General features: G+C 42.3%; 1 protein-coding gene across 1 annotated transcript in view; it reads right to left on the bottom strand.

The window, feature by feature from the left end:
* Nucleotides 1-19,133, bottom strand: part of LOC115160835 (SH3 domain-binding protein 4) — a 63,193-nt gene that overhangs the window by 14,543 nt on the left and 29,517 nt on the right. The window contains exons 2-3 of the mRNA XM_029711307.1: nucleotides 12,460-12,683; nucleotides 9,978-12,364 (exon numbers count right to left, since the gene is read on the bottom strand). Of these exons, the coding sequence (XP_029567167.1) occupies nucleotides 9,978-12,364; nucleotides 12,460-12,580 (2,508 nt within the window). The 5' untranslated portion in view covers nucleotides 12,581-12,683. The remainder of the gene's footprint in view (nucleotides 1-9,977; nucleotides 12,365-12,459; nucleotides 12,684-19,133) is intronic.

The following is a 19,133-nucleotide window of genomic DNA, read 5'->3' as shown; positions in this document are numbered from 1 at the left end:
GAATCAGAAGGGATTATTTTCAGTGTCAGAGAAAACACTTAATTGCCGAGAGACGTAGGAGACGGTAATTAAATTGACAGCCACATACGAAGCCTCAGAAGACCGCAATTGAAGCCCACCAGAATGTAAGTAATCTATTGTTTGGGGGATAAACAGTTGCAAAAAAAAACATGTACACAAAACTCCTCTAGAAAAACCAGGGTGAACAAGCAGCAACTGTTTTGTTATTGTTGTGCACACAGGAACAGCGGTTACCTATATTGGATTAGCCTAACCTAGACATCAATCCTAATTTGTGAAGCTGGATAGGTGGGTTGGTGTAGACACACTGGTTGCTAAATGTTACCCATCCGGTATGCGTTGGTTCCCTTGTAGCCTGCCGTGGAATGTGAGGATATCTCAGCCGGGCTTAAATAACACTAACATCCTCTCAGTGGAAGGAAGTGGATTCTAACTTTATAGTGCCCATTTCAACTCTTGTTGCATAAGTACCAAATAACCTTGTGTGAAGTTGTTTAAATAGCAGCATTTTCCATAAATAAACTAAAAGAGTGTTTGTTAATGTCTTTGGTAGTTATTCTTCAGGAGTTGTACATTCTATGCATGCAAGGCTGGATGAGTTTGCTCTAAGTATGCCACTTGCTTTGTGAATACTTTGAATTCCGTAATGATATCAGTATTACTGGTTGCTGCACCATCGCTTCCAAAAGTCCATCCAATGAAGTGCATCCTATTTGCCAAGATGTTCTATGTACATTTGAAAAGGGAAAACACACCCAATTAATACTACTGATTGTATCACATCATTACAAAGTGTACACCAAACAACTGAGCCTGAGAAATGGGAAGTGTTGTTGAGGACATGTCTTTATCCACCACGGACTTGTCTTTATATATAGTTCTTCTCCACATTGAAGCTCCCCCATGTCTATAAATGGTTGTAATTGGTGTTTACAACCCGACGTAAATTATATAGTGTTTACGTTCCATCTTACCTCAGAGCCTGTTCTATTATGACCATGACCTCTGAGAGACTTCTACAAAGGAATGTTATTGAAAAAAAGAAAATCATTATGTAGGCACTGAGGGCGAGTGAGGCGGACGCTGAGTATTCTTTCTCTTTAAGTTTGTGAACGTTCCTACACGACACATACTGTTTCCAACTTGGAATGATATTGACACGCAGATGACAAAAATTGACGATTTCAAATCAACATCACATCTCAGAGGTTGTCAACACTTTGAAACATGAGGGAAGGAGAGACTACATATTGAAACGTTTTTCAATTTTGGTCTGTATAGAAACTTATTGCAAGGCCTGCTGCCAATTTTGCCAAAGGCAATACCGGGAAATACTGAATGAAACTGTCTTGATGACAACATCTTTGCACACAATAATGTGAGAAAGGGAAACAGACAGACAAGGGTTGGGTTTGCAGGAAAGTTTCCAAGTCAGGCCCAAACCAGCTGGTTTCTGGTCTATTGGTGGGTGGGGTGAGGCTACAGTGTTAATGACAGTCTTGACACGCCAGGGTCACCAATGGGGACAGAGCTGACTGAATAATGCAGATGTTTAAAGATGACAACAAAAGTTATATCTGGTGTGTGCCCTCTCTTCCGTCTCAGACACATTTGAGGGGAAACCGTCTCACCTAATATCAATGTCATTGTTACGGCGTGACATGAATGTCACCTATCAAAGAGAACAAAGTGATACATTCTGCACTCCCTCAGCAACATGAGGTGAAGAATATTCATCAGATATACTGCTAATCCATACAGTGTGACATGCTTCTATGGCTCTATTCTTCAATCATGTTCAGTGTTTCCTCTATATTCATTTAAAAGCGGCAGGGCTAAATTGTTGACCCCACACCCAAAAATGTTTTATCGGGACGACTAAAACATGATATAAAGCATGTAGAAAAGATAATGGAGCTACAGTATATACACTGCTCAAAAAAATAAAGGGAACACTAAAATAACACATCCTAGATCTGAATGAATGAAATAATCTTATTAATCACTTTTATCTTTACATAGTTGAATGTGCTGACAACAAAATCACACAAAAATAATCAATGGAAATCCAATTTATCAACCCATGGAGGTCTGGATTTGGAGTCACACTCAAAATTAAAGTGGAAAACCACACTACAGGCTGATCCAACTTTGATGTAATGTCCTTAAAACAAGTCAAAATGAGGCTCAGTAATGTGTGTGTGGCCTCCACGTGCCTGTATGACCTCCCTACAACGCCTGGGCATGCTCCTGATGAGGTGGCGGATGGTCTCCTGAGGGATCTCCTCCCAGACCTGGACTAAAGCATCCGCCAACTCCTGGACAGTCTGTGGTGCAATGTGGCGTTGGTGGATGGAGCGAGACATGATGTCCCAGATGTGCTCAATTGGATTCAGGTCTGGGGAACGGGCGGGCCAGTCAATAGCATCAATGCCTTCTTCTTGCAGGAACTGCTGACACACTCCAGCCACATGAGGTCTAGCATTGTCTTGCATTAGGAGGAACCCAGGGCCAACCGCACCAGCATATGGTCTCACAAGGGTCTGAGGATCTCATCTTGGTAACTAATGGCAGTCAGGCTACCTCTGGCGAGCACATGGAGGGCTGTGCGGCCCCGCAAAGAAATGCCACCCCACACCATGACTGACCCACCGCCAAACCGGTCATGCTGGAGGATGTTGCAGGCAGCAGAACGTTCTCCACGGCGTCTCCAGACTGTCACATGTGCTCAGTGTGAACCTGCTTTCATCTGTGAAGAGCACAGGGCGCCAGTGGCGAATTTGCCAATCTTGGTGTTCTCTGGCAAATGCCAAACGTCCTGCACGGTGTTGGGCTGTAAACACAACCCCCACCTGTGGACGTCAGGCCCTCATACCACCCTCATGGAGTCTGTTTCTGACCGTTTGAGCAGACACATGCACATTTGTGGCCTGCTGGAGGTCATTTTGCAGGGCTCTGGCAATGCTCCTCCTTGCACAAAGGCGGAGGTAGCGGTCCTGCTGCTGGTTGTTGCCCTCCTACTGCCTCCTCCACGTCTCCTGATGTACTGGCCTGTCTCCAGGTAGCGCCTCCATGCTCTGGACACTACGCTGACAGACACAGCAAACCTTCTTGCCACAGCTCGCATTTATGTGCCATCCTGGATGAGCTGCACTACCTGAGCCACTTGTGTGGGTTTGTAGACTCCGTCTCATGCTACCACTAGAGTGAAAGCACCGCCAGCATTCAAAAGTGACCAAAACATCAGCCAGGAAGCATAGGAACTGAGAAGTGGTCTGTGGTTACCACCTGCAGAACCACTCCTTTATTGGGGGTGTCTTGCTAATTGCCTATAATTTCCACCTGTTGTCTATTCCATTTGCACAACAGCATGTGAAACTTATTGTCAATCAGTGTTGCTTCCTAAGTGGACAGTTTGATTTCACAGAAATGTGATTGACTTGGAGTTACATTGTGTTGTTTAAGTGTTCCCTTTTTTTTTAGCAGTATATTTTTAAATAAGATCATCTTTAAGAACTAACAATCACCAAAATAAAAACTAGGCAGTCGGGGAGAATCGAAAATTCAAAAAATGTCATGGCAGATACATAGAGATTTTTGTTATAATGTTTGAGTCACTCAGAAAGCATAAGAACATGGCATAAGGCCTGGGTAAAATGTGTAGAATTGTAGGAAATTAGCTTTAAACATGTAAAATGTTCTCTCCACCCCATAGCAAAATGTGTAGAATTGCAAGAAAATAAGCTTTAAAAAAGCAACATTGTGTCTGCGTCCAAGAGGAGGGCTTCTAAAACCGCACCATTGGTCATGCCCACTACCACACCCTCCCCGCTAACTTTGCAACTGCTGCTGAAAAACATCCTAGGGTAAACACTGATGTTAAGTCATGTAGTATTCTCGACACCAGCGGAAGCTACTGAGGCGAGGACGGCACATAACGGAGTGAATGGAATCAAATCAAATTCAAATGTATTTATATAGCCCTTCTTACATCAGCTGATATCTCAAAGTGCTGTACAGAAACCCAGCCAGCAAGCAATGCAGGTGTAGAAGCACAGTGGCTAGGAAAAACTCCCTAGAAAGGCCAAAACCGAGGAAGAAACCTAGAGAGGAACCAGGCTATGAGGGGTGACCAGTCCTCTTCTGGCTGTGCCGGGTGGAGATTATAACAGAACATGGCCAAGATGTTCATAAATGACCAGCATGGTCAAATAATAATAATTACAGTAGTTGTCGAGGGTGTAACAAGTCAGCACCTCAAGAGTAAATGTCAGTTGGCTTTTCATAGCCGATCATTGAGAGTATCAAACACATGGTTTTAATATGTTTGATACCAATCCATCCAATCCATTCCAGCCATTACACTCAATTCCAGCCATTATGATGAGCCATCCTAGCCTCAGCGGCCACTGCTCGACACCCTCTACAATGGTCAAAACACTGAATATGACTTCCAATATCAAACCAAGGACTTTTTCATAAAAATTGTTTGACAGTACTGTTATATTCCTGTAGGTTTAGATTTACACATTATGACTAGAAATAAAGACGGAGCATTATTAACGCAGGCTGAGCCATCATTTGGATTTACGAATGAGCCACGTACAGTATCTCTAACTCAATGTTTTCGAGACAGAGGTGTGGGTTTGTGCTCTGCCAAAATATTCTGCTGCTCTCCACAACTCCCTAGTCCCCATAAGACCCTGATGCCCACGCAGCACTTATTGACTGCACACTCAACAGAATTAGCCCACTGGACCATAGCCTCAGGCAGCTGTAAGTAGATAAGGAACCAAAGCTACGACTGACCTGAAAAAGACCTAGGCTAGACACACAAGGATAGAGACAGATGCAGGCACAGTGCACACACAAGACCAAACACAAGACACAAATATGCACACTAGAACAAACAGAAGAAACAAAAGTGCTAAACACATAACCTAGGTATCCAACCAATTGGCGGCAGATTTTCATGCAAATATTATAAATATGCGCATTTTCCCACCAGCGAAGCGTTTCTATCAAATTGACTTGTTGTGGATAAAAGGCTGTGCATGAAAATGAAGAGCACATAAAATTACTTTTGTGGTTAAATTCCCGTGTATGGAATAAAAAACTAGTAGTTTCCATCACATTTTCAACATTTTCAACGATTGATTTGCTCTTTTCGCATCAAAGCACGTTCATCTCTAGGAGACAGAACGCATCTCCTTCCTGAGCGGTATGACAACTGCCTGGTCCCATGGTGTTTATACTTGCGTACTATTGTTTGTACAGATGAACGTAGTACCTTCAGGCGTTTGAACCAGACTTGTGACCAGATTTTTTTCGGAGGTCTTGGCTGATTTCTGTTGATTTTCCCATGATGTCAAGCAAAGAGGCACTGAGTTTGAAGGTAGGCCTTGAAAAACATCCACAGGTACACCTCCAATTGACTCAAATGATGTCAAGTCGCCTATCAGAAGCTTCTAAAGCCATAACATAATTTTATGGAATTTTCCAAGTTGTTTAAAGGCACAGTCAACTTAGTGTATGTAAACTTCTGTCCCACTGAAATTGTGATACAGTGAATATATATATTCAGTTGAAGTCAGAAGTTTACATACACTTAGGTTGGAGTCATTAAAACTAGTTTTTCAACCACTCCACAAATTTGTTGTTAACCAAACTATAGTTTTGGCAAGTCGGTTAGGACATCTACTTTGTGCATGACACAAGTCATTTTTCCAATAATTGTTTACAGATTATTTCACTTATAATTCACTGTATCACAATTCCAGTGGGTCAGAAGTTTACATACACTAAGTTGACTGTGCCTTTAAACAGCTTGGAAAATTCCAGAAAATGATGTCATGGCTTTAGAAGCTTCTGATACGTGTTCTGTCTCCTTGAGCTGATCGTACTTTGGTGTGAAAGGTGCAAATCAATCCCAGAACAATAGCAAAGGACCTTGTGAAGATGCTGGAGGAAACAGGTACAAAAGTATCTATATCCACAGTAAAACGAGTCCTATATCGACATAAAAAAGTCCGCTCAGCAAGGAAGTCCGCTCAGCAAGGAAGAAGCCACTGAAGCCACTGCTCCAAAACCACCATAAAAAAGCCAGGCTACGGTTTGCAACTGCACATGGGGACAAAGATCATACTTTTTGGAGAAATGTCCTCTGGTCTGATGAAACAAAAATAGAACTGTTTGGTCATAATGGCCATCGTTATGTGTGGAGGAAAAAGGGGGATGCTTGCAAGCCGAAGAACACCATCCCAACCGTGAAGCAGGGGGGTGGCAGCATCATGTTTTGGGGAAGCATTGCTGCAGGAGGGACTGGTGCACTTCACAAAATAGATGGCATCATGAGGGAGGAAAAATATGCGGATATATTGAAGCAACATCTCAAGACATCAGTCAAGAAGTTAAGGCCATCACAAAGACCTGACCTCAATCCCATAGAAAATTTGTGGGCAGCACTGAAAAAGCATGTGCGAGCAAGGAGGCCTACAAACCTGACTCAGTTACACCAGCTCTTGTCAGGAGGAATAGGCCAACATTCACCCAATTTATTGTGGGAAGCTTGTGGAAGGCTACCCGAAACATTTGACCCAAGTTAAACAATTTGAAGGCAATGCTACCAAATACTAATTGAGTGTATGTAAACTTCTGACTCACTGGGAATGTGATGAAAGAAATAACAGTTGAAATAAATAATTCTCTCTACTATTATTCTGACATTTCACATTCTTAAAATAAAGTGGTGATCCTAACTGACGTAAGACAGGGAAATATTCTTAGGATTAAATGTCGGGAATTGTGAAAAACTGAGTTTAAATGTATTTGACTAAGGTGCATGTAAACTTCCGACTTCAACTGTACACACACACACACACACACACACACACAACCAGTCAAAAGTTTGAACACCTACTCATTCTGGGATTTCTCTTTATTTATTCTCTTTATATATTGTAGAATAATAGTGAAGACATCGAAACGATTAAATAACACATATGGAATCACGTAGTAACCAAAAAAGTGTTAAACAAATCAAAATATATTTTATATTTGAGATTCTTCAAAGTAGTCACCCTTTGCCTTGATGACAGCTTTGCACACTCTTGGCATTCTCTCAACTAGCTTCACCTAGAATGCTTTTCCAACAGTCTTGAAGGAGTTCCCACACATGCTGAGCACTTGTTGGCTGCTTTTCCTTCACTCTGCAGTCCAACTCATCCCAAACCACCTGATTTGCGTTGAGGTCAGGTGATTGTGGAGGCCAGATCATCTGATGCAGCACTCCATCACTCTCCTTCTTGGTCAAATAGCCCTTACACAGCCTGGAGGTGTGTTGAGTCATTGTTTTGTGGAAAAACCAATGATAGTCCCACTAAGCGCAAACCAGATGGGATGGTGTATCGCTGCAGAATGTTGTGGTAGCATGCTGGTTAAGTGTGCCTTGAATTCTAAATACATTCAAAATTTAATCACAGAGAGTGTCACGAGCAAAGCACCCCCAACACCATCACACCTCCTCCTCCATGCTTCACGGTGGGAACCACACATGTGGAGATCATCCGTTCACCTACTATGCGTCTTACAAAGACACGGCGGTTGGAACCAAAAATCTCAAACTTGGACTCATCAGACCAAAGGATTTCCACCGTTCTAATGTCCATTGCAAGTTTCTTGGCCTAAGAAAGTCTCTTCATCTTATTGGTGTCCTTTACTAGTGATTTATTTGCAGCAATTAGAGCATGAAGGCCTGATTCACATAGTCTCCTCTGAACAGTTGATGTTGAGATGTGTCTGTTACTTGAACTCTGTGACGCATTTATTTGGGCTGCAATTTCTGAGGCTGGTAGCTCTAATGAACTTATCCTCTGCAGCAGCGGTAACTCTAGCTAGGTCTTCCTTTCCTGTGGCGGTCCTCATATGAGAGCCAGTTTCATCATAGCGCTTGATGGTTTATGCGACTGCACTTGAAGAAACCTTAAAAGTTCTTCAAATTTTCCGTATTGACTGACCTTCATGTCTTAAAGTAATGATGAACTGTCATGTCTCTTTGCTTATTTGAGCTGTTCTTGCCATAATATGGACTTGGTATTTTACCAAATAAGGCTATCTTCTGTATACCACCCCTACCTTGTCAAAACAGAACTGATTGGCTCAAACGCATTAACCTGTTGGGGATAGGGGGCAGTATTTACACGGCCGGATAAAAAAACGTACCCGATTTAATCTGGTTACTACTCCTGCCCAGTAACTAGAATATGCATATAATTATTGGCTTTGGATAGAAAACACCCTAAAGTTTCTAAAACTGTTTGAATGGTGTCTGTGAGTATAACAGAACTCATATGGCAGGCAAAAACCTGAGAAGATTCTCACCAGGAAGTGGCCTGTCTGACAAGTGGTTGTTCTTCTTGCCTCTGTTTATTGAAGACTGAGGATCTTTGCTGTAACGTGACACTTCCTACGGCTCCCATAGGCTCTCAGAACCCGGGAAAAAGCTGAATGACGTAATTCAATGCCCAGGCTGAAACACACTAGCGCATTTGGCAAGTGCTCTATCAGAGGGCCATTAGACGAGGCTCGTGCATAAGGGGATAGCATGCTTTTACTTTTTCTCTCGTTGAATGTAAACAGGCTTTGCCGGTCGGAATATTATCGCTTTTTTACGAGAAAAGTGGCATAAAAATTGATTTTAAACAGCGGTTGACATGCTTCGAAGTACGGTAATGGAATATTTAGAATTCTTTTGTCACGAAATGCACAATGCTCGTAACCCTTATTTACCCTTCGGATAGTGTCTTGAATGCACGAACAAAACGCCGCTGTTTGAACATAACTATGGATTATTTGGGACCAAACCAACATTTGTTATTGAAGTAGAAGTCCTGGGAGTGCATTCTGACGAAGACAGCAAAGGTAATAACATTTTTCTTATAGTAAATCTGACTTTGGTGAATGCTAAACTTGCTGGGTGTCTAAATAGCTAGCCCTGTGATGCCGGGCTATCTACTTAGAATATTGCAAAATGTGCTTTCACCGAAAAGCTATTTTAAAATCGGACATAGCGATTGCATAAAGGAGTTCTGTATCTATAATTCTTAAAATAATTGTTATGTTTTTTGTGAACGTTTATCGTGAGTAATTTAGTAAATTCACCGGAAGTGTTCGGTGGGAATGCTAGTCACATGCTAGTCACCTGCTAATGTAAAAAGCTGGTTTTTGATATAAATATGAACTTGATTGAACAGACATGCATGTATTGTATAACATAATGTCCTAAGATTGTCATCTGATGAAGATCAAAGGTTAGTGCTGCATTTAGCTGTGGTTTGGCTTTATGTGACATTATATGCTAGCTTGAAAAATGGGTGTGATTATTTATGGCTGGGTACTCTGCTGACATAATCTAATGTTTTGCTTTCGTTGTAAAGCCTTTTTGAAATCGAACAGTGTGGTTAGATTAACGAGTGTCTTGTCTTTAAAATGCTGTAAAATAGTCATATGTTTGAGAAATTGAAGTAATAGCATTTCTAAGGTATTTGAATAACGCGCCACGGGATTCAACTGGCTGTTGAGTAGGTGGGACGCTTGCCCAGAGAGGTTAAGGAAAGAAATTCCACAAATGAACTTTTAACAAGGCAAACCTGTTCATTGAAATTCATTCCAGGTGACTACCTCATGAAGCTGGTTGAGATAATGCCAAGAGTGTGCAAAGCTTCATCAAGGCAAAGGGTGGATACTTTTTTTAACACTTTTTTAGTTACTACATGGATAGTAAAACTAAAGAAAAACCTTGGAATGAGTACGTGTCCAAACTTTTGTCTAGTACTGTTTATTTTTATATTTTTTTTGCTCAGAAAACTTTGGGGTGGAGGGGGGGAATAACACCACTCATGAGCCAAATTCGGTTTGCGGGCCTCCAGTTGGGAACCCTGCCTTAGGCCATTACTTACAGTCATCAGCTCCTTCTGGAAGGACTTCCTCTCCTTGCCCTCTGCATTGTTGCAGTCCTCCTTCAGCTTCTCCAGAACAGACGCCACCCTCTCAGGCTCACTGTCGGGCTCTGTATGGCAGAAATGTGTCAGTGGTAGGTTGACGTAACCCAGGGCATCAGCAAACGCCCTCCAGCTTCCTATGTTCTCCATCAGAATAGTCCTTACAGAGGCATAGATGTACGTCAGGAACTTGCTGGGCTTAAGTATCTGCTCCAGTAAGAGTGTAGTGGTAAGTTCAGCACCGCTGAAGTAAATGGGCTTCACTTTCCCCACCACCAAAACATTTTTTGTATGGACAAGTCCTGTCCTACCATGATAGTAACCAATGTACCATTCCTTAGTCCACAACTGTCCCTTCAGTTTGATTTTCTCCTCGCTCAGAAGGGCAACGTAATCCCCCTTTTTGTACTCCAGTAAGTATTGGTTCTTGGTCTGACGGATGACTGTTTTGATAAATTTACCAAACTTCAGGTTGTGGATTCGTCGGTCATGGAACACAGGGTACTTGTTAGTGATGGCCAGAGGGGACAGAACAATTTTCCCTACTTCCTTCTTCTTCAGGAACCGCCTCTGCGCAGACGTCCGTGGACCAGTCTTGGGTGGAGGTGTTGGTGTTTGAACGCAGAACTGGGCGAGAATACAGTCCTGGTCATCCTTGACCTGGACCCGCAATGTGAAATCTGAGACATCGTCAGCAGTGCGTGAGGCGATCACATAGACAAGCCGGCTAACCTTTCCTAGTTTGACCTGGAACCCCCTGACCACCCTGGCCTGCTCGCTGTCCTTGACCTCATAGTTGGCCATATTGGAGTAAACCCCGACCCGAAGATCCTGTGGTCTAGCCAGGACAAACTGGTGCTTCCCCCAGAGCTGAAGGGCCACTGGAGGAGCAGAGTGGGCCTGCCTCCCCACCTCACTCACCAGTAATGTCTTTGGGGCACAGTCATGGCCGAAGATAGCCACCACAGTCTTAAAGGATGGGTGAATGTGCTTAGGCCCATAGACGCCCAGGGTGACCTTTTTCACCACGTTATCCCAAACTGTGGTGTCTGGAGCAACCGACTGTGCCTGGGCCACAACAGACACATACATGCAGGGCTCAAGGTTATCCAGACAGACCTGGACGGTGTCCCCATACATGTACGCCTGTGGGATTGGTGTGTAGGGGCCCTCCTTGCAGTCACTCCTCACACACATGACCTCTGTTGTCTGTCTGCTCTCCTTCTTCACCACAACTGACACGTTCATCTCAAGGGTGACTGTGGTTTTGGTCTCCATGTTGCTGAGTTTGATCTCCACAACTGGGCTCACAGTGGTGCAGCGGTCGTTGTTGAGTTCCAGAGGCGGGTCCAGCAGGGCCTTCATAGAGATCTGCTGGGTGTCTCCAGGGGCCACGTGTCCCTCAGGGATGTGAATGCTGATGCTGGTGTCTGGAAGCTGGACAGCTCCTCCAGAACTGTCTAGACGGCAGACAATGTTGGTTTCTACCGGCTGCGTTTGGCCCCAGCCTGGGTTCTGGCCCAAGGAGTCCAGGTCATGGCAGGACCTGGCTTGCTTGCGGTGATTGAGCCATGCTTCCCGGAAATCCTCTCGGCTCTGGAACTGCTCAGGCGCAGGGGCTTTCAGGCCTCCAAAGAAACTGGAGGATGCCTTTGGGGCATCATTCTGAGCCTGCAGGATGGAAAGTTCTGAGAGACTATAAGATCGCTTGCTTCTGAAGAATGGGTTGTCCCTGCGTAAGGTCTGACCCACTCCCAGGCTGGGGCTGATGTGGTTCAGATCAAAGATGCCACTGCCAAAGCCATTGATGTTGACAGTGCTGCTAGTGGAGTTTGGTGGGAATGAGGGTGCGGTGTCAAAAAGAAGAAGATCCACTGACTTACTGTTCTCATTACTGTTCTGATCCAGTGAACCCTGAAGGGCTCCATTGAGGAAAGGGTTGGTGGCGCTACGACTAAGGGGCTGGTGATGGGGGGCAAAAGGGTTCCCGTTTTGGGGGGCAGTGGGTTTCAGGATCACCCCGGTCCAATCTTCAAGGAGGTCCAGCTCCTTGGCTCCCTCCTCAACAGAGCAGTCTCCTAAGCTGTCGATCATACCGCTGTCACTGAAGGAGGAGTCCCGGTAGCTGATGGGTTGGACGTATGCCGCAGGGATGTAACCCATCTCAGTGTTGTTGTGGGCGTACCACCACTCTCCACCCGATGTGTCCAGCACAAAGAGATGTTCTCCCTTGGAGAACTTGAGGGTGGTAAAGCTGGAGGGACAGTAATCCTTAATGGCAATGACTTCCCTGGCAGTGCCAAAGGAGGCAGTGGCGTCCAGTCTTAAGGCACTGGGAGAAGGCACTGCAAAAAAAGAACACCAAAAAAAGTACATCTGTTATCAGGTAATCAATACTACAACAAAATATCTCAAATATGAATCAACTTCATTAGCGTACCTTTGACATCTGTGAGGCAGTTAGATTCAGAGACTCCATCACTGAGATCAATGAGTGTCCCCTCTGACTTGCAGCGTGGCAGTGCAATGTTGTTGGTCGCCCTGATTCTATTGGCGGCCATTGTTGGTTCTTTCCCTGCACACACAACCTATGTGCTCAGGCTGCTCTACTGGGTTCCCTTTCAGCCAATGGCAGAGTTAGTCGTCAACAGCCTTTCATAGTCTCTGGAGATGAAATAGAAAAAAACTGGATTAACTAATGGCTTATTTATATCTAATTAGCGACACTTGACAATCTCATTAAATGGGCCTGATGCATTCTGATTAGAACAATATATCAGACTTGCAACCTGCTCACTAATATAATTGAAAGCACAAATAATGGATTGCCAAACGGTGACAGAATGTAAATATCCCCCAGATATTTACAAGTTCCACATCCCAGAAGATAGGATTTTGGATGTGGCAATTACAAGAAAAACACAAATCCCTAGTGTCTCTGTGTGTGTGTGGTTGGGGGTGGGTCTGACCATGTCATTTCTGCACACACAAAACACAAATTCCTCTACCTCGAGATGGGTGGAGAGAACATTCAATGTGAGATTTCAAGGTATGCATTACTATTATTGGAAATTCATGTGAAACCCTATAGACACTGAATTGTATTAAGCTCATCTCTCTTTGGTCTACAACCTTGACATTCTACATTATGTTATACTATACCAAAGGCAGGTCGCCATGAGAGAATGCAACTGACAGCTTAATAACTTTTTTGCCTCCTCTCGTCTTTGAAATATATCCTGTTGATGTTAGCAGGGCGCTTCATTACGCTATGCTTGAAATAGTAAACCCTTGGGTCCTCCAAATGTTGTTTTAACTTTGAAGCGTTTGTGGGTTTCACTCCACTCAGTTAGTTAGTTCTCCTGTACTTCGAAAGAAAATCGAACCATCAAGGAGATATCAGTGAAAGCAATTTCTAGAATATGTATGTTACAAATAGTGTGTAGAGCTAATTTCCATATCTATTCCCTTCCCTGTGAAACTTTTTTATCCTTGATCATCCTTTGGAGAGGATAGTTTTGCACTGAGGGCCATCAAAAAGGACCTAGAGGAAGAAAGGGGATAGCTAAAGACCCATACGGAAACAGAATGATAAATGAAGTGCATATCCAAAAAGCTCAATTTGAATTCAAGTAAACATTTTAGCCCACAGACTCAGATACTTCAGACGGGAAAGTAGACAGCACTTTGAGCTGCAGCCCAAAATAATCTGACAAAATAGGCGTGAATCACAACATAACAACTTTTATTATAGCCTACTTTTTGGCTAAAAACAATGTTTTGGTCAAGACAACCTACGAAGCCTTATATTTATTACTGCTTTTAACAAAACAACAGACCAGGTGTTGCTACTCGCTGATGTCTTATGGGAAAATCCAGACCTTATCTCAGCTAGTCTCCATTCTCTTTCCACATATTTTTTAGATGACCCAACGGCAACACACATCAAAAAAACAGTCACATCTGCTGCCTCTCCCACACTCAAGGAGAGGTGGTTTGTGTAAAGTGCCAAACTCCCCTGCCCACTCTCCTGTGCAGTATGAAGGCAACAGCACACAGTATACAATTTGAACTGTAATATGACTGAGAGCAGTGGTCAACAACCTTTTCTGAGTCAAGATCTACACCTCAGGATTATTTTTAAACATGACTTAAAAGATGTAACATTAACCTAATACAAACAGTTCTGTAAGAATGAGGTTTGTGCAGTAGGCCTAATTTATTATCACAGCATATTGGCTATATGCCTGGCCTGACAATATTGTTCTTCTCAGACCATATTATATTTAAAAACTTGAGCTTTGATTACAAAATAGTTGCACTTGCGAAGCACAGCTGAGCATGAATTGAAATAATTCGATTTTTTTATGTTACTGGTTTACCTGCATCTGATGGTCATGGTGCTTTCAAGACAACTGGGATGTCAGTGATCTTCAGGTCGATAAGTCAGGGATCTAGAAAGATGCCAGAGTTTCCAACTTGGAATTGGGAGCCCCATAGGGCTGCGCACAAATGGCCCAGCGTCATTGTGGTTAGGGTTTGGCCGGGGTAGGCCGTCATTGTAAATAAGAATCTGTTCTTAACTGACTTGTCTACTTAAATGAAGGTTAAATACAAATAAATAAATTAAAAAATATATTTTTTTTTATTTCCCCAGTTGGATCACGTTTTCTCCCAGTTGTCTTGAACGCACGGAAGTTGGAAGTCAGAGATTTCCGAGTCCCCAGTTGTTTTAACACGCTATTAGTCTCAGCTGGAAGTAGGGAGAATCACGTTTTCTGTTTTGTAATAGTGTTGAATAAAAACAGTGTTGACAATGCTGAATATTTTTTTTTACATGAACTCTCTTATAAAAACAGCAGCTCTTTGCTGTATTCTTTGACAGTCTCGCTGTGGTCATGGTTTTAAAAGTTATTAAATCTTACTTAGGCTAGTGTCAAACTTTGCTGTGGCTGGGGTCGTAGAAGCTCTGTAGGCACTGTGATTTGAGCTATCCGATTGTCCAGCGCAGTAGAGGCACTTGATTTAGCCACAGATCTCCCGGTCCGCCTGGTAGGCGGAGTTCCTCTTTTCAGACTAATTCAAATGGTTCAAAATAGAAAATACTTTGCTTACCCGGTGAGCAAGGCTTTGTTCTGTTGGAATTTAGAATTCCCTAATCAAAGCTTTTGTTTAAACACCACATGATCAACTGCACCTACCGCCAACAGTGCAACATGAATGATAAAATAAAAGGAGCGCAAGCCTTTATCACAGCCTTTATCGTTGGCTTTTCCACTGAAATGTTTGGTGATCGACTAGAAATGGTCGACCGGTTGGTGACCACTGGCTTTCAGTTGTGACTATTATAGATGCTCGCCTGACAAAGAGATTATGTACCAATAACACCAAACTCTAAAACCTCTTTGAAAAACCAGACTGAAGAGGTCAAAATGCAGCAGAATACAATAAACAAAAACGTACATCTCAACTCTTTTGCCCTATTCTTGTAACCAGATGTGGGTCAGTAGAACACAGCACTGTTTCTTGATACACAACAAACTACAATTCATCTATAATTCAGTAACTTCATAGGTTCTGCGGAGGGGGTGTTCATGGAGGAAAGGTCTTATGACACCACTGACATGTTTTTACTAGAGCATGAGTGATTCTAAGGGTGCTCCAGCCAGGCACCAGCAAGAGAGAAAAAAAGTGTGATGTGAGGAATGCAACATTGCTTCACAAAGTGGTGAAGATGAACCCCTCTGTCCTTAAGACTGCCAACACGAGCCATTGATAAAGAGTATGGGGGAATTTGATTGTCAAATGTACAGGTCCATGCAGTGGTGTAGTGGAGGGTATACGCAGTATACACACTTATTTTTCAGTGGGCGTTGTGTTTCCCCTCTTCTTAACCATGGCAGGTAGCCTAGTGGCTAGAGCGTTGGGTCAATAACCGAAAGGTTGCTAGATCAAATCCCCGAACTGACAAGGTAAAAATCTCTTGTTCTGCCCCTGAACAAGGCAGTTAACACACTGTTCCTAGGCTGTCATTGTAAATAAGAATTTGTTCTTAACTGACTTGCATAGTGAAATAAATAAAAATCCCCACAATGGATATCAAAGCAGAGTAGTGGAGGTATACGCCGTATCAATTAATAAGGCTGATGGAACAGATCAAAATGTTCAGCATAAAATGTTGATAAACTATTATTTATTTGCACATGCCAGCGGTTTCATGGACAGAGGTGGATATATCCATTAGAAATTTTGAAAGAGGGAGATCTAAAGACGCAACAACTATTATGGGTTGCTAATATGACTACGATAATGCCTTTGGCTGCTAGACAATGAAAGAAAGATTAAAGAAACCCAATAGAACAGGAGAACGCATATGAGGACGTCTTTATAAAATAATTGCCTCACGTTTCTATGGTGGGCTATAGGCTACTTTGAAGCAAGGTAAGACATCCCTCATAATATGAAGTAAAATGTAGAGGTTTCAATCAATTAAGGAACAGAAAAAATAAAGTGGCGCTAATGATAGGCCTAATCCCAAAAACTTTCGCAATTAAAATGTTAACTAGCTACAAAATAGCCTGCGCTTACCTGGCAGAAACCTGTGCATGAATTTCTGACTCCTTTATCTGTTTCAATAGTAAGCCTACTATTAGCGTACTTGCACAGTACAGCTTGGGTTATCCTGACTGTGAAAGAAAAAAAGGGTTAAAAAAGGGTTCTTCGGCTGTCTCCATAGAACGCTCTGTAGAAAGGGTTCTACATGGAACCCAAAAGGGTTCTACCTGTAACCAAAATGGTTCTGCCTGCAATCAACAAGGGGTATTCAAAGGGTTCTCCTATGGGGACAGCCGAAGAACCCTTTAAGGTTCTAGATCGCACCTTTTTTCCCCAGAGTTTACAATTTTTCACACAGCGCGTCTTTCGTTCGCCAGGTGGGCCTTTTGGGAGTATATCCACCTCTCCAGGCAGGACTACTCTACTTTGTCCATTTGCTTTGACACATTACACATGGGTGGTCTACATCTCTGACCTATCCCCTGACCTTGACCAGTGACCACCCTTCAGTACTTGTCCTCACAGCAGCAGATCAAGAAGGACAATAGCGGAAAGTTACATCTGGAATATAACACACAGACTGAAATTGGTAAAGAGGATGATACCCAATATGCAAATCTAGTTGCAAAAGTAGCACATTAACAAAGCGTTTTGAAAGAGAAAGCTAAAGTAGTTTTCAAGCCAACGTCACTAACAATGGCATGTCATTTAGAGTCTCACTTCACATCTCAGAAGCCCTTTCTGCTCTGCTTAGCTGCTCAGCCATAATCTCTGCCTCGTTGGTTCACATAATGGGAAGATAACTAGTCAGGGATTTATTCCAGTAGGGTGATTCCTCAAAAACAAGAACAAAATGCCAAGATTTGTGGTGGGTTTTCACAAAATGTAATACATAGAAGGCTCCTTTGGAGGAAGGATTGTAGACATATACAGTGATGTTAAGAATTATTGGATCCCTTGATAAAGATGAGCAAGACTGTATAAAATAAATTATACAAGTACTTAGCTATATTGTATGAAAAAATACATACACATTATTTTATACTAATACAATTGCTCAGATAAAGATATTTCTCGTTATCCTTTTTTACAATATTCCAGCACCGTCCCTTTCGAGGATAAAAAGAAATCTCTTTATCTGAGCAATTGAATTAGTATAAAATAATATAAATTGTATGTTTTGGAGCATACAATATAGATCAGTATTTGTATATTTTATTTAATACAGTCTTTTTTGCTCATCTTTATCAAGGGATCCAATAATTCTGGATCCCACTGTATTTGACATGTGTATCCTTAAGCATAATTTAAAAAATAATTACACTGATCAAAAATAAAAATTCAAACAAGTTACAGTTCAAATAAGGAAACAGTCAATTGAAATAAATTCATTAGACCCTAATCTATGGATTTCACATGACTGGGAACACAGATATACATATGTTGGTCACAGATACCTTAAAACAAATAGGTAGGGGCGGATTTGGAAAATGTTGAAAAGAATAACAATCCAGGAGTGCAAAGCTCTTAGAGACATGCCCAGAAAGACTCACAGCTGTAATCTCTGCCAAAGGTGATTCTAACATGTATTGACTCAGTGTGTGAATACTTACAGTTGAAGTCAGAAGTTTACATACACCTTAATCAAATACATTTAAACTCAGTTTTTCACAATTCCTGACATTTAATCCTAGTACAAATTCCCTGTCTTAGGTCAGTTAGGATCCCCACTTTATTTTAAGAATGTGAAATGTCAGAATAATAGTAGGGAGAATGATTTGTTTCAGCTTTTATTTCTTTCATCACATTCCCAGTGGGTCAGAAGTTTACATACACTCAATTAGTATTTGGTAGCATTGCCTTTAAATTGTTTAACTTGGGTTAAATGTTTCGGGTAGTCTTCCACAACCTTCCCACAATAAATTGGGTGAATTCTGGCCCATTCCTCCTGACAGAGTTGGAGTAACTAAGTCAGGTTTGTAGGCCTCCTTGCTCGCACACACTTTTCAGTTCTGCCCACACATTTTCTATAGGATTGAGGTCAGGGCTTTGACTTTGTTGTCCTTAATCCATTTTGCCACAACTTTGGAAGTATGTTTGGGGTCTTCGTCCATTTGGAAAATAGATACTTTTGTACCCGTTTCCTCCAGCATCTTCACAAGGTCCTTTGCCGTCTCCTTCCTGAGCGATATGACAGCTGCGTGGTCCCATGGTGTTTATACTTGCGTACTATTGTTTGTACAGATGAACGTGGTACCTTCAGGCATTTGGAAATTGCTTCCAAGGATGAATCAGACTTGTGGAAGTCTCCATAAAAAATTCTGAGGTCTTGGCTGATTTCTTTTGATTTTCCCATGATGTCAAGTAAAGAGGCACTTAGTTTGAAGGTAGGCCTTCAAATACATCCACAGGTACACCTCCAATTGACTCAAATTATGTCAATTAGACTATCAGAAGCTTCTAAAGCCATGACATCATTTTCTGGAATTTTCCAAGCTGTTTAAAGGCACAGTCAACTTAGTGTATGTTAACTTCTGACCCACTGGAATTGTGATACAG

Source organism: Salmo trutta, chromosome 24 (assembly GCF_901001165.1).
Source record: "Salmo trutta chromosome 24, fSalTru1.1, whole genome shotgun sequence".
NCBI lineage: Eukaryota > Metazoa > Chordata > Actinopteri > Salmoniformes > Salmonidae > Salmo > Salmo trutta.
This window is presented reverse-complemented; position numbering and strand designations above follow the sequence as displayed.